The sequence below is a fragment of the Astatotilapia calliptera genome, chromosome 17 (genome assembly GCF_964374335.1).
Source record: "Astatotilapia calliptera chromosome 17, fAstCal68.1, whole genome shotgun sequence".
Lineage (NCBI taxonomy): Eukaryota > Metazoa > Chordata > Actinopteri > Cichliformes > Cichlidae > Astatotilapia > Astatotilapia calliptera.
The window spans coordinates 30,003,121-30,024,570 of NC_137438.1; the positions used below are offsets into that span (position 1 = coordinate 30,003,121).

At 39.7% G+C, this 21,450-nt stretch overlaps 1 protein-coding gene across 2 annotated transcripts in view; it reads left to right on the plus strand.

The window, feature by feature from the left end:
- Positions 1 to 21,450, plus strand: part of plxna4 (plexin A4) — a 238,507-nt gene that overhangs the window by 157,779 nt on the left and 59,278 nt on the right. For both annotated transcript variants that reach the window (XM_080291962.1, XM_026146292.2), the window contains exons 6-9: positions 9,454 to 9,577; positions 12,844 to 12,997; positions 15,238 to 15,337; positions 15,889 to 16,003. In XM_080291962.1, the coding sequence (XP_080148088.1) occupies positions 9,454 to 9,577; positions 12,844 to 12,997; positions 15,238 to 15,337; positions 15,889 to 16,003 (493 nt within the window). The remainder of the gene's footprint in view (positions 1 to 9,453; positions 9,578 to 12,843; positions 12,998 to 15,237; positions 15,338 to 15,888; positions 16,004 to 21,450) is intronic.

Consider the following 21,450-nt stretch of genomic DNA (forward strand, 5'->3'; position numbering starts at 1 on the left):
AGTAGGCTGAAATTCTATTAATTCCAATACATCCCTTTATTCTTTTTTTTACAACAGCAGTGGTGTTATGCAGTCTAGTCTCTTTTAGGGTTGAAATCACAAAGCAAGTCTCAACGTAATATAATGTGTCCCATGATAATGATGGCACCATGATACAAATATTCAGGAATACTCAATATACTCTAAAACAATTATCCAATGTGTCTCCTGGTATCTGTGTAATTGGAGATGGAAAGGCATACAAGAAAAGATGACAGTCAAGAATTATTTGATTATAGCACTGTGGTGTCAGTGTCTGTGACTGTGCGTTAACACTATTATGTAATTCATATAATGTCTCACATCTAATGATTTGTGTTCCCCCCGCTGTCTGGAAATTATTGGATGAAAGCGTGTAGAATGCCTGCATGCTTTAAGAACAGTATTCAATATTTGGCACCAGTTTATCCCAAGAGGAAGTAGCACAATATATGAGGTGCATAAAGTTGTGCTGTTCTCCATGTGCCTGCACTTCTGCTTTTTTAGAAGTCCCGTTTCAGTCATCTCAGAATTCACAGAACTTTTTGATTATGCCTATGAGGTGTATCTATTTTGTGAATGTGCTTGTAAATATATTTTGTACAGCTAGAAGCTAACTGAGAGAAAATGGAGTCTTTATAAAATTCATCTTCTGAAAAGTTACTGTATGAGCATATCCAGTCATTGATAGACCTCCAGTGAAGGGAAATGGCTAGAAAGTCTTATTCTTGCATCATATAGATATAAAGACGCCAGCTATTTGAAATTTGTTTCAATCACTTCTTAATGCACTGCTAAGATCAGTGTTTAAGAAGTTGTACTCAGTTTGTTAAAGTCCTAAAGATGACTTGACCAACTCTCAGAGTATGTATGCAGTTGTTTCTTTGATCTTGAGATTCTTGGATCTGTGGCATTGCTCTGATGTCTGTGGCCAGGGGAGGATGGCCACCCCTGTGTATGGGTGACTGATTTCACCCCTCACCTCTTGGTGGGTGCGAAGGGAAGTTGAGGGGAAGGGAACAAGGCCAAGAAGTGACAGGGGCATCAGGACGGAACGGAATTCTGCACATCCCAGTTCCCTCTCAACTGTCACCATCATTGTGTGAAGACACACACACACACACACACACACACACACACACACACACAAACCAATCTACCTAACCCCAACACACATCCGCAAGCAAGCACACCCACTTTTAAGTCAGGACCATTGCTCACTGTCACCTTTTGTCACTCTGCCACACACAGGGAAGCACAGACACTGGGAAATGGACATAAACACACCCACATAGTGGTGAAGGTGTCTTGCCTTTGTCTGGCAGAGCATGAACCAGACACAGGAACTGACATAAGACTGAGAGGATTGAATGAGAGACATGGCAAGAGTCAAAGGAAGTAAAGATATATGGTGATGTATTCCAAGTGATGAGGTAAACTGAGGAAGGGAGAAAGAGGTTGATTATAAATTCACAGCGAAAATGAGGAGGGATTAGGAATCTTCTGGTTAAGTAAACGAAACTCTGTAAGCAGGTAATCTTGATGAGGATGTGAGGGTAAACACACACACTCACAAGCACACACACTCACACACACACACACACAGACCATATGAGAGATCACCTCTGGGGAATCGTACTCAGGTAAATCACTTCACATGTCCCGTCACATAGCTGTTTCTATGGCAACAAGAGCTAAGTCACAACATAATAACCTTGTTATATAATCCAACGGTAATCCCTACTGATGTTTCAGCATTAGTGTCACCAGTGTGTTCATTTCAAATCATACATTGAAAGGCTGAATCGCTTGATCTATATTTAGTCTTGATATATTAGGTGTAATTAGCTGATTTTAGATGACTATATGCAAAAAAATTGGTGTATTTGCTATCCAAATTTGGGATTGTGGGGTATGATTTATTTTTTTACTCAGTAGTTGAGCCATATTTTGTGCTCTTTTGTTCATGCATACCTCAGATGATGAGCGTGCTTCTCACAGTGAACAAAGCCAGCTATTAATATGCGGCATGGACTAGCTCCTTGTTAGTTCAAATTCAGACTAGGCAAAAAGGAAATGTTCACAGTAAAGTATGAGATTGTGTTGAGAATATGCAATAGGCAAGACCATTTCAAAAGCTGTGCTTTCTGAGATGTATGACATATTTAAAATGAACCCATCTAGTTGTTTTGTCAATGTCCCCAGTTCGAAACAGCTTTGTGACCGTGAATAAACACACCTTAACACCCCAGGCTGTATATCGACTGCCTGAATCAACAGTATCATATGCCCCTATCTATAGTTGCACACATGAAGGGAAATAATACAATGTACTGTAGATAAAGATGAAAGCTGAGTGCACTGTTGAAACTCCATTGAAAACAACCATGCTGTCCCCCTTAAAGGGAAGTATGAAGACATCAACATGGAATCTAAAACATGGAACCTCTGGAAATACTGTAGATGCACAGCAATAGTAAACTAATGCGTTTCTTTGTCTGGGCTTCTATCTTATGAATGCCAGGTCAAACTGTGTTGATGTAGTAACAGGACAGTGATATGTGAGCCATTTCAAAACTGTTCCCTTTTAAATCCATCGCGTACTTTATTCCATCTAAAGTATCGCATTGTCTTTGCTCACTATGGGTGCTTAAAGATGATAATCATAAGACTTCCAGTGACAAAGTAAAAAAAATATAGGTTTAAAAAAGTATAACATTACTAATTAATTACTTGGTTTCTGCCTTTCTCACATGCACTCAGCTAACCAGCATACCTGGTATGGTCTAATGGCATTATCTGGACCAGGAGTCACATCAAACACGATTAAAACGACAGCCTAATAAACCTGTCACAGCATGTCACCACCGCCTGTTTCTACCAGGGGACTGTTTGTTTGTTAGTGTGTGGAAGTGAGAGAGTAAGACGTTGTTGCCGTGTCTTTTGACTACTGCTAAATTTGCATAGCACTAAAAGTCATGGCAGAGAAACAGCTGCTCGTTGATGCCCGGAGGCCAGGGCTGATGCTGCCAAATCTAATCACCGCCTAGTGCTAGCATCTTTTTTGGGGTTTTTTTGTGTTTTAAGATTTATAGGTTGTTGGAGGAGTTTGAGCTAATGACACCCATTTAGAATATTGGTGACGTCAGCCTCTCCTTTCCTCACTTTTGTTTTCCGGTCATCCATCACGAATTACATTTGACGCTATTATAGAATTTAATATTGCAGCGACTTTATATCCAAATTGTAAGCTTTGTGAGCACTTTGGTATCACGATGTTTAGCAAAAATATTTTGTCATCAGATAGTCTTTGGTGATCACATATTAAAGCATTTCTAACTGTTTACATATTTACGGTATGCAGTTTATATATACTTTAATAGGTTCTTTTAAAAAAAGTCTCATACAGCTTAAAACCTGTGCAAAGGAGCAGTCTTACTGTATAATTTTCTACTCAGTTGGTGTTCTTGCACCAGTGGTATGCAAAGGGGATAGCTCAGAGATTTCTAGACCTGGGGCAGAGATTCTGCAATTTCTGTGTCTTCAAGTATGGCCTTATAAAAGACAGTTGTGTGTGTGTGTGTGTGTGTGTGTGTGTGTGTGTGTGTGTGTGTGCACACATGTGTGCACACAAACCGGTTCACACAAACCGGAGTAACAGGGTCATGGCCAGTGGGCCAGGTAATAACTCTCCCGCCAGCCCCTTCATGCGGATTTCTGCTCTGAGGACCACCACTCTTAATGATAGCAGGAGGAGGTACGCTTACTCTTGTGTGTGTTCGTGTGTGTTCAGCTGCGTTCGTGTGTTTGGTCACATGTGCAAGTGTGAGATGTAGCCACCTTAAAAGTTGAAGTGTCATTTGACTGAATCACTGTGACATAGCCCCTGCTCTAAGGTACTTTATATAGGCCGAGGCTATTAGTATGTATAGACTTCTATATGGTGTCTGATGATGCATGGTTAGCACAGTAATTGGTTTTTAGTTGGACTACAGAGTGCCTATTTGTAGGGCATTGAATCACCACAAACAACAGTTAATATAACAAAAAACTGTGGGTAATATATAACAAATCCTATCAAATTTAAGTATTTTAATTCATAATAAAGTGGCATTACAATGTGCCTTATTTAATGCTTTAAAGTACAAAGGAGTATTGTACACAGTTGATATTACCTACCCATTGTGTTTTTGCGATGACATGACATCAATCATGTCACCTTTTTAAGCTAAATGGTACATGGTAAAATCATATGCATGTCATTTTAATTCATCTCCTAGTGTTGACTATGTATCTATTTTTCTGGCTTGTACGCATATGTTGCATACAATACTGTAGCTATGATAAATATTTTGTGGTGAAATGTATTGTTCATAAGGTTGTCTTGCTTTTAATAGCTGTGACAGCCTCACCAACAGTTGCCAAAGCTAAAAAAAAAAATTCCTTCTGTGCCCTTTGCCCAGTCTCTCTCTATAATTGTGTCACCTTATCAAAGGCTGGGAGAAACAAGAGTGCAGATTAGTTTTCATTCAGGGCCCATCTAATCCTTTCAGCTTGTTCTTTCATAACGTGTCATTGCCAGTCAGTCAAACAGCTCTTCACAACAGCAGTGTTTACTATCCAAATGAATAGATGTTGTACGTCTAATTCTCTGGGAAAAAAAAAAGGGAACAGATAGCCCGAGTCAAGCTTTTTATGACTGCTATTTGAAATCTAAATCGCTTTGATCTCGGGGGTCCTCTAAATGTTCTATTCTTTGATGTTTACAAAAGGGTGAGATTGTTGCATATTGTTACAAATGATGCAATCTTTCTTTCCTTTCAGGATCCGCGTGGAACGTAATTGAAAACAATTATCCAGTGCTTTCCTCTGATAATGCCCATCACTTACATCAGTTAAACCATGTAAGGCATTATCTTAAACATCCTTTCAGTAAAAACCCAAGTCGCCAAATGGCCAGATAAATTCTCCCCTCTGCCGGCATGGACATAGCCAATGTGTGTAGCTATCCTATGCTTTGGCTAGAGATTCAATCAGGATGTAAGACCATTTGGTAAATGAAAATATTCATATGCATCTGTTAACTGGTTACCCACTAGCATCTCAGTAGGATTCTCTGCTGGGAGTGAATAAAATAAAAGGAGGTTTTATTTAATCAAACTAAACAGAGCATTGGTATGCATGAATTGTGACTGTGTGCTGGTGGAAGATGAACCATTTGATCTGAATGTTTGCGTGATTGGTGGGTGACATTGCATTGTGCTTTAAGAAAATGCTGATTCTAGAGCGAGCCTGTGTTTTGTTGGTGTATCCCTCCACCATGCCAGTGATCTCGATGAACACAAAAAAATGAGACATCAGCTCTATTGCCCATTATTAGGAAGGTAGATTAAAAAATCGGTAGCTTCCCTCTTCTCTTGAGTCACTTTCTCTGCATTGTTGAACTCAAACAGAAATTATTTGACCCCTTTGTTTTTGTTTAAACCTGCTCAGCAATTCTGTGACCTTAAGACTCTGAAGTGCAGATGCAATATACAGTTTCTGCAAGGCCAGAGAAAGCCAAAGTGAAACTGTTCTAGAAATTAGAAACACTCTTGCAAAAAGAGACCTTTTCTTTCTAGTTCATCTTGTGATTTAGTGCGTACAGTTTGTTTAAATAGTAGCTTTACAACAAACAATCTTATAACATTGTCTTTGGCAACATTTATAGACCCACACTTTCCATAAACAGCTTAACAGAAGATCAGTAAACAAGTTGAGGGATGTTGAATAGCTTGGATACATGTCTGATGATCTACCCAAAACCAATTTAATCGTGACCATGAAAAATATTTTCAACATTAACAGAAGCTATTTCAGTTTACTCACACATTATAGATAGGGCTACTTATGAATAACCAGAAAAATCAAAGTAAAAAGTAAATATAGCAGGATTGTTGTGATATATAAAAAACAAAAGTGTTCTCAATTTTAAGCATCTGTTTACATCAAACGAATAGCATCTCATGCAGATGCTATTCATTGAAGGAAAACTTTACAGGGCTGAAGGCAAAAGCAAAATGTTCACTTTGACCAAGGTGAAAGTGACTTTTCCCTTCAAAGTCCTGGAAAAAATAGAATTCTCCATTCCTTCTGTCTTTTTATTTTTTCAGTTTATTAATAAAAGCTGGTAATCACATGCAAATGAAATGTTACAAACCTCCTGTAAATATTCTTAGTTATGTTTCAGTGAGCTATTACCTTAACCCCAGCTGTTAAATAACGAAGGCAGGCATTTAATTGCTATCAAACTATTAGAATAACAGCAGTCACCATGAATGAAACTGATCATCACAAAATGATGGATAATAATAACCATCTTTGTGTGTTTTGTAGTGAGAGATAAGGTGTTGATGCTGTGTCGGTCAGGCGGTGATGTTTGAGCTGCGGTATTTCAACACCTCTGCACTCTTCTTAGGACTGTCACAAAACACATAATCCTGAAAATAAATGTAATTAAAAAATGAATTAATTGTATTCATGTTTTTAATCACTGGCATCATACTTTACACATGACAACAGATTTGATTTACTGGAATAATGTGGTCTTACAGAGTACAAATACTTATATGTATTCTATATTTCTCTATAGGTGTGAAATTAATCTATAGCAGATTAAATTCAGTGAGTCAGGATATTTTTTTTTTTTAATCCATCTTCACTGCACATAACAACCAAAACAAATTGCCCCCTGTCCACTTTTTAAAGTAGAGGATCATACCTTGTCTCATAATCCTGTATTAACAAGTCCCAGTCCAGCTATGCCAGGTCTTGTTGTTGCAACCATCCACTCATACTGCATCATTACGTCTTATAACTGCATTAAGATGCGTTATAAGTCCTGCGGATGATAAAACATCAGCTGCAAATCTTGGTAGATGTGAATATTGGACAAAAATAAACAATTCAACGAACACATAAAAAGAAAACTGTAAAATTTGAAAATGTTATTCACTGCAAACTCAGCATTTACACATCCTCGCATCTTGTCCTGTTTACTCTGTTTCATTCTCTTTACTGTTGTGTTCCTACATCGTCATCATCCTCTCCACCACTGTCATTTACAGCAGCAAGAGTCTCATAAAGATGATGTCATAAATCTGGGTCATAATAAGGTTCAGCAAGGGACAGCAGATATTTATCAACCCTGAGCTTATCCCTCATAAATCAAAATGCTACTAGGGTTTGTTTTATTGGTCATTTTGAAAAGTCTGGTAACTTTTTCTGCAATGTTTTCACTGTAACTGTGCTGTAGAGATTGGAGTTACTATATTATAGAAAAGAAGAGGGGGGGGAAGGAAGATCAACAACTCCAGATGTAGGTCGGTCAGTTCATCTTCAAGGATGTGTCATTTGTGAGAGGACATCTAATTCCTTCTTTGAAATTTTAAGGAATTGTTCTATCTGTTGAACATTTTCTAAATGTATTAGGCCTGAATTGAATTTAGTAATGAGGCAATCATGCATAGTGATGATTCACTTAAAGAGATTGTGCCAGTTAATGTTAATAATGCAATACAGCCAGCGATTTTGGCATGAAATGCATGTTTTTCTACCAAAACACAATGTACCGTGACACTGTTAAGGAACGCACACAAAGACAAACATCATTATGGGCACAAAAGCACATACAAAGCAAGTATTTAGAACCTTATTTCCAAAAAAGTTGGAATGCTGCTTAAAATATGAATCAAAACAGAAGCCAATGGTACGCATGTAACACTATATCTAATTTTGAATGTTGCTGCAAAGCTAAAACTGCCTTTCCAATATTGTGTTGCTTGGTCTGCAGCAATGTTTACGTGGGTGGTATCTGTCAGAGTACAAAGTAAGATCCGCATAATGCCAGAACCCAAGGTTTTCCTACAGAACTTTGCATGCTAATGAGATGATCCATGTCACGCACCGCACCTATCAGCACTTTTAATGTCATGGTTGATCAGTGTTTGTCGGTGAAAGTGTGCTTTTTTTGGCAGGGGGGGGTTATGTGGGTTGTTTGCCTGGGGGGTTACTTATATGATGCGGCCTTATTAAATCAGTGCTAGAAGAGGAGGCACAGACATCAGTGATTGAAAAGCACAAAGGAACCTGAAGCGATTAAACCCCTACTCAAAGCAGCTTAGAAGGGAAAGCTTCACAGAAAGCCAACAATGGTTGCATTCCTTTAAGTCGTGCTTCTCTTGTGCTTTCTTTTCCACACTCTCTCTCTCTCTGTTTCTCTCTCGGCAGCGCTCTTTACCCCTCCTCCTGTTCTGTGCCTTTCTCGAACAGATTATTTCTTTTCATTTTCTTTGTCTGTCTTCTTTCCAGCACGTTAGGCCGCTTAACTTTACAATGCTCATGTCAGGTCAAAACCCACCCTCCTTCTGTCTGTCCAATTCAGGAGAAAAAAGCCTCTTTCTGCATAAGGTATTACTGTATCTCAGACGTCAACCACCTCGAAAGTCTTTCTTTCATTCGTTCATTAAGGCCTCTTTCTTTCTTTTCAGCCTTTTATTCCTCTAAAGGAGTTTTAGGGCGCTCTCTGGATTTTCCAGGTTGTTAATTGCACAGAAAGTTTTTGTCTGAATCAATAGGGGATTAAACTTGAATAAGTTTATGAGGGGATTCGATTAGAACAAGAGCATGTGGGTGTTTGTGTAGAGAAGAAGGTTGAGGTGATATTACAGTCTGGGGCTGTTTTTTAGAATTTCTCGCTAAGCATATATTTAACAACAGTTTAAATAATTGTGTTTCCCAGCCACTTCTACTGGAATTTTTAATGTGAAAACTTTCCATTGCAGCAGTTTTGGTGAGAACCAGTTGCGCTTCTCATACTCCTTTAATTACGAGCTCATTTAGATCGCCCAGCTATGGGAAATGACCTTGTAGTCTATCAAGGGATTGTTTTTGGAACATGAGTCAGTAAACTCCTCTTACACCACAAATGGTCCAGTACTCCAGCTCCCCAAAACGCTGTATTCTACTGGATTAGACAGAAGTAATCTATCCCACGTCCCAAACAACATCCACATATCCACCTGCATTTGGCACTGCCCATGAATGCCAGTCATTAAGATGACTTTGCAAAGAAGAGGACTACTACCTCTTTCCCAATGGGCCGTCTCCACTTCCACATATAGAGCAACCATTGTTTTAAATGTAACTGCTCCCAGCCCTGTGGTGACCAGCCTTCCATTCACTGAACACTGAGGCTGGTACGCTGCCAGAGAGGAAATATGATAAATGTGTATAGCACCAACTGTCGGGGAGGGGGAGGGACATTCTCTTTTTCCCAGATGCCAACAGGTGGAAAGGGGTAAGCCCTGGTCAGGTTACTGCAGGCATGCATATGCCAATAAGCATGTGTGTATTTGTCTCCACGAATAACACTCCCTGTTGTTGTTCTTTTTCCAGGTGTGCCAGAAAGGAGAAATGTGAGCGCTCATCAGAGCCCCGGCGCTTTGCATCCGACATCAAGCAGTGTGTGCGTCTCAGTGTCCATCCAAACAACATCTCCGTGTCCCAGTTTAGTGTCACGGTGAGTGGAAAACAAACTCACTGAATCAGATACCCTGAAATGGAAACAAAGGCTTGTTTGGGGCTTTAGATGCGCAAACCTTGTGTTTTTTCCCTGTGTGTGTTACATGTCCTATACTATCAGGCATCAGTTTCCTCTTTGTGTCACCTGGAAGATTAAATTTAGTCACATTTTAAATTGAAGTAATTAAATATATCTTTCTCTGACTGCATATGGAATATTTTTAGCAGCCAAACGTGCATTTGCTTTACTGGAGCCACATTGCAATAGAAAGTGAGGATAATTGAATAAGTTTCTGGTGAGAATATCTTGTCTGGCAGATTGACAAAATCACACTCTCAAGCATAATTTGTAATATGGTGGAATTACGCTCTAAATACTGATTAGTAGCTTGTTTTAACTCTGTAATCCTGCTTTATATGATTTTACTGACTGCCAGCAGGCATTCCTCAAATCCCGACCTCACAACTTACAATCCCGTCCAACGAAATGGTCTCCCAACAAATGTCAACAATCATTGACAGAGTATAGTTTAGCTCGGCTGTGTTTATTGTGATTGTTGGCAGCCAAATGCACCACTTTTCCCCCTGGATGTTTCATTCTCAAACAGCTGCCAGATTTAAAGGGTCTGAATTGTTTTTATTGTTTAAGTGTATTGATTGGTGTGCAAAGAGGCTGTGATCCATTGCAACAAAAATATGTCTCTGCAGAAACTGGAGAAACACAAGCGCTCGAACTATCTCGGTGTATCCCCGTGTCAGCTTTCACCACGACACAAAATCTTTTTTTTTCTTGAGGCTAATGTTTTAAATGTCAGCATCTTTGACGTTACTAGAAAGTACTGCAGTAACACTGTGTGTTATATAGTATAAATATTCCACTTACCTTACTGTACCCAGCATCAGAGGTTAACACGGTGGTGCAATTTTAACTCATAAAGTGCAATCAGCATGAAAGATCTCCATTGCATCAAGGGTCACGTGCGGATTGCATTTTTTTTTTTTAAGAAGAAGAAGAATTCCTCTGCAACACAAAAATGATATTTATGAGTGTGTGTGTGTGTGCGTGCGCGTTGTTGCTCAAGCCTTTCAAGTGTTTAACCTTTTGCCAGACATATCCCATCCAGGGGCTTCTGCCTAACAGACAAAGGCTTTTGTTTGACCTTTTTGTTCTTAAATATTTGTTGAGAAAGATAAGGCTTAGAAATTCTTGACAGAAACGGGTACACATCACCGCTGAAGTTGGACCTACTCTAGACGAAGCCATTATTTTCTAAGCTCCAGAAGTTCCAGAAAATAACTTTATGAGCAAATAGTTTTAGGATCTGCCTCAAAAGTCATCATAAATATATCTGGCTGATCACAGCCAACACTGGAGGAAGAAGGGGTTGTGCTCGTTATAATACTATTATGCTTCTAGAGGGACAGATGGAACAGCTGTGTTATGCAGTTTTTCACACACACAGAGGATGTAGTCTTTTTACATGTCGTAATTCTCTTTCATTTTCTTAATTTTCTCCCTACATTGCTTTGCTATGCTATGGGTGCAGACGTTAGCAAGTCAAGAGGAAATGCGAGTGGAAGTTATTATAAAATGAAATTGCTCTATTGCATCTGGGCTTTTAAGAGCTAATTGTTGCTTATAAGGTTGATATTTCCATAGATTTTTTTTTTTTTTATATGCCAGATGTAATGCAGGAATAATGTACTCTTAAGTTTAGATCTTACTTTTATGTCACTCTTCTGGACATAAAAGGTCATAAATAAAACAATCATGTCTGCTTTAAAGCTTGCTTAATAATAAACATAAGAAGACATAAAGTTTAAGTCAGTCTTCTCTGTAGCGTTGACTGCGTTTGAATAAATCCTCTCTGCAGCGAGGATATTTTTCACCCATCTAAGATGAACACCAACACATATTCTCAGCGTCAGGCATGGTGTTTTATAAACTACCGGAGGTCATTTGTGCGCGCGCATTTGTCGGCTGTTCCTATTAAAGATGAGTATGTTATTTCCATACTCATGCATCACTGCTGCGGCTCGGCTCTAAATGTAATTGAGGGAACTCTACATCTGTCCGCCTTTCCTTCTTAAAAGGAAAAATAAATAAAGAAGACGAGAAATAAAGGAGGTGAGAGAGAGAAAAGTCATGCAGTGTCCACCTTTATGCTGGATGTTGTGTATCTATTCACACCAGTACCCATTAAATAGCAATATAAAAACAGCTCAGGTCAGCCCTTCTTTGGCGCTGAGGCAGCTTTCAACACTACTACTACTATAGGCTACGCTTCAAATCAATGCCTAGACCAAAGCCCCCTTGCAGACACAGTTTTCCGTCAGTATGTATATTTCAGTCTTGACCCCTCTCCATCTGCTCCCCAAGTCTGTTTTTTTTTCTCTTCCTTTTATCCACGGAGTAATTTTTCTGTCTCCCACTGTTACTAGTTCACCTGAAGCCTTTTTTTCCCGAGAAGCTGAAAGAGCTTGCATAGCATTTTCAAATGAAGAGGAGGAATTTGCATTCTTTATTTCAAAAGTCTTCTTTTCACTTGCTGTCCAGCACCCTGCGTGCCAGCACTCTCACTATTTCATCTTCTCACTAATAGTTCATCCTGCACTTTGAGTTTTACTTTGGATTTGAGTTTTCTGTTTTTATCATTTTATTCACCTTTTCCAAAACATTTTATATCACAACACCTTTTGTTCTCAAAGAGCCAGACAGCCAGGAATTTAATGTGGAACTGAAAAATCAATGTAGCTCATACAATGCCACAAGGCATAATGAAAGGTGACTAGAAAGGTATCAGTGCTCTTGGCAGTTGGATACAGCCTGTTAAGATGGAACTAATTTCAGTTTTATGTCTTAATGCATTAGAGGGTGTCCATGTTGTGTGGACATTCAGCCAGGATATGCAACTGACACCTGGTTCAAGAACCCTCCCAGTGTCCCCTCTGGCCACTGACCACTGTGCTGATTGATCTTTACTCTGCAGTGACCTTGCATGAGTTCCCTGCTCAGCAGTCTTATCTGAAAATGTGAAGTTCTCACAGATGTGTGTCAGACATAAAATTACATTTAGGGCTTGTTTATCTTGTCTCACTTGTTTATCTTAGACCGCAGGGCAGCTATAAAATGCACCTGGATATGAGTCATCATGTATGTTTTAAACTGGCTTTCGTGCTGTCATGTATGTGTTAGCTTTAGCTGGCCTTAATCTCTTTTATCATATCTGACGGCTTGTATCACTTTTCTTTCCCTTTCTGCAGTTGGTGTTGGAAGCCCATAATGTTCCAGAACTCTCTGCAGGTGTCAACTGTACATTTGAGAACCTGGCTGAGATGAATGGCTTGGTGGAGGGAAATCGGATAAAGTGCTCCTCGCCCGCTGAAAAGGAAATGCCACGAATAATCGTTGACAAAGGTAAAAAAAAAAAAAAAGAAGAAGAAGAAGAAGACTGGAGTCATCACGTATTAGATTAGGACTTGATTGACTCTCAGGTACATGCACATCTGGATATTCTCCCTTCTGTCAGAAGCATGCTTGTCCTAGGGCAATGAGTGTTCTGTGAATTTTTGTTTTCTCATTGCCATCAGTAACTCAGCAGGCCTTGAAGCACTGCCTTAGGATATGTTTAGTAATTGAATGAACATTAGTTATTTGTCTGAATGTGGGATTTTTCTTCTCGCCTACCTTAACATGAATACGCTCTAGAGGGAGTTACGGGACCCTAGTTAACCTCGGTGTAAAAAGCAGAAAATCACACTTCACAGCGTGGTTTTACTACAGCATTTCAGCTAACGTGTAGCCTAGAGATAATATAATCTCTGTGGACAGTTTCCCTGTGTACCACTGCCTTACTGATCGTTTTCATTTACATGGAGTTTTTCTTTTGATAACCCTGTCCTTCTCTCTCTTGGGTGGCCAAGCTTGTTCTAATTGAGAAAACTCCCATCTGGGAAGGTCTGTCTGCAGGCAGTTGATCCTTCACCAACACTTATGTGTCCTCGTGTTGAGATAATGAAATTGCCATCCCTTGATTTTTCTTTCTAAAAGAAGAAATAGAGAACAAAAAATATTAGGATTCGGCTGTAATGCTACCATTTATGATGGAAAGGCTCTAAAGAAGATCTTTTCAACTGTTTGCGCGTCGTGCAAAAAAAGTAGTCTCTACATTGTTTATATAATGGATTCAAATGCAAAGATACACATTCGCGTTTTTCTTTATTCCTCGATTGCTCCAAGAACAGAAGAACAGAAGAATCACACATATATGTGCCTAACAGACATATGAAATCATTTCAATAAAGTTATCCACAGACAGACAGCACACATGTACATGTATAGCTGAAAGGGAGCCTGGGGGTGCTTTGGGGAATTTGAAGAAGAAAAAAAAAACGTTTGTTCAATGTTTGCTATGTCACATGTAAAGCTGGTAATGCTGCAGTCATGCAAACATTGATGTGCAAATATGTACTCTGAGTCATCCACAAATGATCCATACAACATTTCTCCCTACCAACTGCTTGTTACCCTCCACTCTCACAAACATATGGTTTTCCTGTTTTAGGGAGAGGAAACCATTCCAAGTGTTCGTGTCTTTTATCTTCAATTTTTACTAGTACTCATTAGTCTAAGCTCAGTTGAAAGAGGGAAAAGGGAGAGCGATGGATGAAGTGACGAGAGGCGGGGAGAGATAGTGTTAGCAGGCTTCAAGGTAACATTTAGGTGGCCTAATTAGGACAGATCCGTTGTCAGTGGTGCTTTACTGTGATTGATGAATGATTCCTCCTTTGTTGGAGAGATGGGGGACAGACACGAGGGAGACGAAGGAGTTGCAACGTGGAAGGAAGTGAGGAGACCTGGGTAGAGAGAGAGAGCGAGGATGAGAGAGAGACACATAGGTAGTCTAGAAAGAGAGAGAGCGCATTTAGATGTGTGGATGGGCTGTTGAATTAAACATGAACTCCTTCATTAGTGCCAGACAAAAGGACACACCAAATACAGATGAGGCGCAAGCTCATGGACACGCACACTCGAACAGACACACACAAACACACACGTACTTTCCGTTTCATCTTCTTCTTCCTTTACCTTGTCAAAGACTCTCTCAAAGACTTTTCCAGGGGAATATTGTCCATCCCGAGGGATATGCGCCAACTTTTGTTTCTTGTAAGACGCCAGGAATAGGCAGAGTTAACCCAATAAAACCCTCTTCTTCTACTCTCTTTCTTTGCTAAGACATACTGCCTTTACCATTGCAACAAGCTGATCACCTGTAGCTCCTAGCAGTGCAGTCGTTTTCTTTTTCTTTAAAACGACATCTAACTCGACGTCGTAAAATGATATTTGAATAAGCGAATGAAATGATTATCATACAAGTGGTGTCGACCCCCTGCCTGTGCTGAAAGAGTAACGGTGACACTCTAACATTACCATTATAATACTGTTTTGTTTCTCCTACTTGTTTGAAGAGTTGAATGAAGCTGTCAATAACGGCTTCAAGTAACGTGTTCTGAAACAAAGGCAATTCCTCCTTCTGTTAGTTCTCATTGTTGTTGTCCTTGTCTTGTGTTTCTTTGTTTTGTTAGCAGAGTACAAAAGCTTTCTTCCTACCTCTGTGTATCAAACCGTTAATTTTGACTTTAATCTGTTTTCTCTAGGTGACCACCAGATCGTGCAGCTCTATCTCAAGTCCAAAGAGACCGGCCTGGCATTTGCAAATACAAGTTTTGTTTTCTACAATTGCAGTGTGCACAAATCGTAAGTTTATGTCTACTATTAGTTTCTAATTGCACTTCAGTGAGTGTATAAAACAATGCCAAAGTTATGTTGTATTAATATCTGGGGGGCCGAACTAAAGAGTCGAGGCATGCAGCACTTGCAATTAGTTTGTGTCTTGCTTCCTTGGCCTTTGGGGTGGCTCTGGCTCAGGAAGTAGAGCAAGTCGTCTTCTTACTGAAAGGTTCATGGTTCAATCCTTGGCTGCCCCAGTCTGGGTGCCAAAATATCTTTGGGCAATAACCACAGGTTACTCCCAATGCATTCATTGTAGTGGGAATGTTTGGTAGAAAGTGTATATACGTAGACAACGTGAATGAGATATGTTGTCTAAAGTGCTTTGAGTGCTCTGTGAGGTCCAGTACATTTAAAACAGATACTTTGTTGCAAATCTAATTCCTCTATATTGTTGAAAAGCTGCCACAAACTATGTGCAGAATCCATTTGTGCACAGAAGTTGTTACATTGAGCTTTTGTACTTCAGTGCATTTGGTGCTGCTTAGTCCTAATTCAAAACTATGCTCTCCTTGTAGGTGTCTGTCATGTGTGAGTAGTCCCTACCAGTGCCACTGGTGTAAATACAGACATGACTGTACCCATGACCCTCGCACATGTTCCTTCCAGGAGGGTCGAGTGAAGAGGCCTGAGGTGAGTCCCAAACCGAGCATGAGATTAAAAGTTTGCATTGGTTTTTGTTTTTATTTTCAACCTGTACAGGTATTGAAACACATTGTAGCACCCAGAAGGTAGACGATGCCGGTGCTAGGCGGGATTGTAAAGATGTGCTGTCAGAATTGTTGTTTAAGCAGCTCTCAAGGGGGACCATGTTTTCTAGCATCACTTCTGTCTATAGATCTAAAGACTGTCAAATTACATCCCGTTAAGACATTGTCCACAAATCCTCAGATTTTACTGCTGCCCAGCTTCAGTCCAGCCTCTGGGTATTGAGCCAGCTAAGTTATAAAACATGGTGAAATAAATTGAGGGGAAATGTTTGGCTATGTGAGACTAATAGCCATCGGTGGAGGTTTTACATGCAAAAAGAGTTATGTTAAAAGGACTGAGACACCTTTCAGCTGTAGTGCTTCCATCTGGCATGAGCCTCTTGGCATGTCTCACTCTTGACTGCACATCAAAGGGCAGTGGAAGCTAATAAAACTGAGTCATTTCCACTTGCCCAACCCTATTCCCTGTGACAGCTTAGTCTGTGTGAATTATCAATAGTATTGGCAGCCAGTTCTATTCCCTTCGAAACAGAACCCACTGTAATTAGGCTGCTCTGCTGCAGAGGACAAGCCACTCACTGGATGGGGTACATTCAGTGAATGCCCCCAAAGCAGCCACTCCCCATCCTGTGAGAGAGAGGCTTCATGCTGATTTAGAGTGGCTGCAGCAGTAGTAGCCTTTAGGGCAAAGCGGCGAGGTAAAGGAAATTTAGGGGATGTCCCCGTGATTTGGGCCTGTGGGTACATTATTCCACGGGTATCTGCATTTCTCTGTATTTTTATGTGTATATACAGTGTGTGGCTGTCTTTGGCCTGTCTGTTTGCTGACAATTCGCAGTGGCTTTCAGGGGGAGGGTTTTACAGGGAGTGAGTGGCCTGTTAATCTTAGCCTGAGGTGAGCTATGATGAAGATCACTAGTGCTCATGTCTAGGTTGGCAGACGCCGCACGACGGGCAGGGACAAGCTTAGCCAGATTGTCTCCTTTGATGAGCAGTCTGCTCTCGATTGTGTTATTCCACCCGTGTTTCCCCCGAGCCATTCAACCTGCTCAGACGATATTATTTTCTTTTTCCGCCGTTTCCATTATCCTTTTGAACCTTCTGCTTAGTTAGGCCCAAGCGTGAGTCTTTGCAGGTTTACTTTTCCAATTAGCTCAGGCGCCGGTGGTCAATATTGACTCTGGATAATAACGCGTGAATCCTCTCCTATTGTGTTGCTGACTAAAAGAAAACCATAAATAAAGCAAGGCGGATTTTGGTATTAGCACATTAATGACATCCTTTTTTTTGACATGTTGTTTCAAAAAAGACAGGTGTTTTGCAGGCTTAATGACTTTTAATTTGCTTTTAATTAACCCCTCAAATCCAGGGTCATGTTTTTTTTCTGCTGGCCTTTTGGTGGGCTTTTTGAATTAACAGACACACAGTTCTACAAGCTTGATAGCATGCACACTCACATACAGCCATAGAAGATTTTTCAGATTTCACAAAAGGCATCAAGTCAACTTTGCTCTGAAACGGGATGGCCTCTTACTGCAGCACATGAATTTTTGTGTACTATTACAATTAGGGGATTTCAGGAAGTGATCTGAATAATCCCCTAACTCTATGCTAATGATCGAGCCAGGCAAATCTCCCTACTGGTTGAGCTTGTTGTTAGTATGCATCGGAGGACAGCGTTAAAGCCCAGCCTGGGTGTACGGTGAATGCCTTTTTATTCATGCCAGCAATGATATGGGCACACGGATCAGACATTTGCCTGTTGGCACATTAACTAAGGGCGTGTCCCTGTTTACCCTCCACACATGTCAAGGACTTAGCCATCATTCTGATGAGTCTCAGTGACAAAGGACGTGCTTGCAGCTTCATTCAGTTTCACTGTAGAAAGAGCCAACAGTCATTTCCAACCTCTGCAGCATTGATGTGAATAGGTTGTGTTTACCCAGTGAACAATATTTGTTTTCCTACATATTTAGCTCTGTTTCATCTCTCCTCCCTAATTCACACATGGTCTCACCTAAAGACACTGATGAAACTGGGGACACTTCCTGTTCTCTTTGTCTGATGAAAACCACAGGGGGATATTTCCCCCTCTTCTTCCTCCGTCTATAACACAGCATGTTCATATCCCGAGTCTCTGTCAAGCCTTACCCTAATATATTCAGTTGGTAGGAAGATGCAAAAAACACACAAATATTAATGTTACCAAAGATGTATCACTATCTCCTGGCACATAAAGCATCCTTGTCCTTTGTTGTTGTTTGATTATTTGCTTCTTGACTGCATGATCAATGCCGTAGACTTTATTTACTAGGAAATTATTGATCAAGTGATCAGGATAATGTTATTAAAGAACCTAAATGCCAATTGTAATAGCTATTAGTTGCCAATATTAGACAGAAATGGTAGCGCGAGGTGCTTTGGTTCAATTCATGGACAAATCAATGCCATGCACACGCACTGACTGTTGAGGACCAGTTTGAGCATTTGCAGAGAAAAGAGGAAAAATGGATATGCGAAAATCGAGAATGAAAGCAAATGAAACAAAGTTGAAAAGAAAATTACAGAAAGGCGCTGAAAGTGAAAGTTTAAAGAGGTAAGATCTGAAAAATACGGGAATAAAAAAGGCACAATAACAAGAAACAGAAGCAGTCATAGAGGCTTTAAACAAACCCCTGAAGTTAGGGAAATTTATTCGGAAATGGCAAACAGAGAAATGATTACCAACAATGTGTTTTAAGATCTGGGCTGACAGATGAAGTTAGTCTTCCTACCATAGTTGTACATGTACGTACTTTACCTTATTTTCATTGTTGTTTTTTACAATCAACATTATAACTTAACTAACTTTAGTTTTTTGTTGTTAATGATGAAACAAAGTGGTTTGGATGAAGCCCTGATTACTTGTTTTTTATTCCTCTGTGGGATGTGCTTCAGTGCTGCTTCTGTATTCTGAAATATGAACATTTGGTTTATTGAGTTGAATGTTTTCATAACCTGGAAAGTGATGAAAAAACACATTTTAATAAATCCTAACAGTTCTTAAAAACAAATGGATGCAAATGCAGAGAGGAGGAAAAAATAACAGATATAGTAGGGGAAAAAAGGAACCAGTTATTTGGGAAAACTTTAAGGCAATGAAGGAATGGATGGTGGGATAAAAACAGGGATGAGAAACGAGTGAAGAGCAGAGAACGTGGAGAGTGTCTTTGCCCGAGGCTCTGTTGGATATGATAAAACAGAGGCTTGTTAAGGGGAGCTCTTGGTAACCACTAAGTGTGTGTGCGCATGTATAAAAACTTAAGATCCTCTTCATCTTCACACCTTGCACTTCTATAATTATGTCTGTCTCTCTCTCTTTCTGTCTCTCTCTCAGTCTCCCTCCCTCCTTAGCTTCAAACTATGCCAAGGGCTTTTACATTCACAGCTCCCATTCTGCTTCCTACTCTCTGTCACTTTCCCTATCTCCACCCATCCACACCTCCCACGAGGCTCTAATTATCAGATCTAAGTAGGTCCCAAAGAAGAAAAGGAGTCAGAAAAGAGGGAGGGCAATCAGCGAGAGAGTTGATAAGAGAAATGAGAAGGGTCAGTGAGATAGATCAAACAGCACAGGATGCGTTTAGAGAGATAGAAATGAAGGAGGGAAAAAGCATTACTGAGAATCAGAGGTGAGGTTAAAGAAAACATCGAGGCGGCGATGGAGACGGGAAGAATGAAGAGTTATTACATATTTGTGGGGAGAGGCGCCGACTTTTTTCAAACGTCTTAGCTTATTATGTTGTTATGATGAGTCATGCTATTGACAGATACTCTCCTTAGTGATTTACTGCAAGTGTTTGATTACATGACTGGAAGAGTGTTAGTGAAGCTCCCGGCACCACACGCGCACCGACAGACACATAAAGTAAAACACATACAGTTAAGCAGCTAGTTCAATCCACATCAAAGTGTAGTTTGTAGTTCCCATCTCTCCCACTTTAATATTCCCCCTTTTAAAAAAAAAGAAAAAAAAAAGCCCTCCAAAAACTTCTACTTGTCTCTACACATGCAGATATTTTCAGTGAAATATGTCCTGGATTTTAAGATCCCCACAAATACACAATATGTTCACGTAATTAAATTTAGGAAAAACAACAGCAACATCTCTTTCCAGAAATTGTTTTCCTGTTGTTCTAAATAATCCATTTAACATGCTGTCAGTAGTTTTCACGGGGAACTAGAAAACTGGAAATAATTATTCTGAGCCACTGGAAAAGCTTCCTTTGCATTTAGTTAGTGTAATTTGTAAATTATGCGAGCGCCACAAATTAATTTAACCCCTGATTTATTGGATTGCAGTGGGAATCTGAGTAAAATAACTACTGATTTCCTTTCTTCTTTCATGGAACCTGTAATTCGAACCCCACTTATAGGTACGGCTTTGAAAGAGTGCAAAGTTTTCTGTCATTGTCTGCCATTTATGATTTGTATGTGTTTATATGTATGAATGTATTTGTCTGTGAATCTGCATTTCCTCCCCTGCTATTTGGTGCACCTCAGTCATTGAGCTAGACAAGGAAACAATAAATACACAGACATTAAACCTACCTAACACTGACATAAATCTCAACAGCAACAGCAAGCATCACTGCCAGCAGCATGAGCATCTCTAGCCAGCTAGGGGATATGCATGTGTTTGTCCAAACCAATAAAAGCCCACTTGGCCTCAGGAAGAGCTGGCAGTGATCGTACTGTTATACAAGTGTGTCTGAGTGTGTATGTGTACATACAAATATGAAAAATTTGAGCTAAGTAGCAAAAAACACAGACTACCACCATTATACACACTGCCTCGGTTGTAATTTCACTTCCGCATGGTGCATTTATAATCGGTATTTAAGCGAGATTTATGTATTTCTCCTTTTTCATGTTTATCTCTTCTGTCACAAAATATGATGTTTATTTAAAGGTGGTTAGGGAGGTTTTTTTGACTTCAACATACACGATGAATGATACCTCACAAATCTCTCAAAGAATACAGGGCTTGGTTGTGAGGTTATACAGGGAGTGCAGAATTATTAGGCAAGTTGTATTTTTGAGGAATAATTTTATTATTGAACAACAACCATGTTCTCAATGAACCCAAAAAACTCATTAATATCAAAGCTGAATGTTTGTGGTGGTAGTTTTTAGTTTGTTTTTAGTTTTAGCTATTTTAGGGGGATATCTGTGTGTGCAGGTGACTATTACTGTGCATAATTATTAGGCAACTTAACAAAAAACAAATATATACCCATTTCAATTATTTATTTTTACCAGTGAAACCAATATAACATCTCCACATTCACAAATATACGTTTCTGACATTCAAAAACAAAACAATAACAA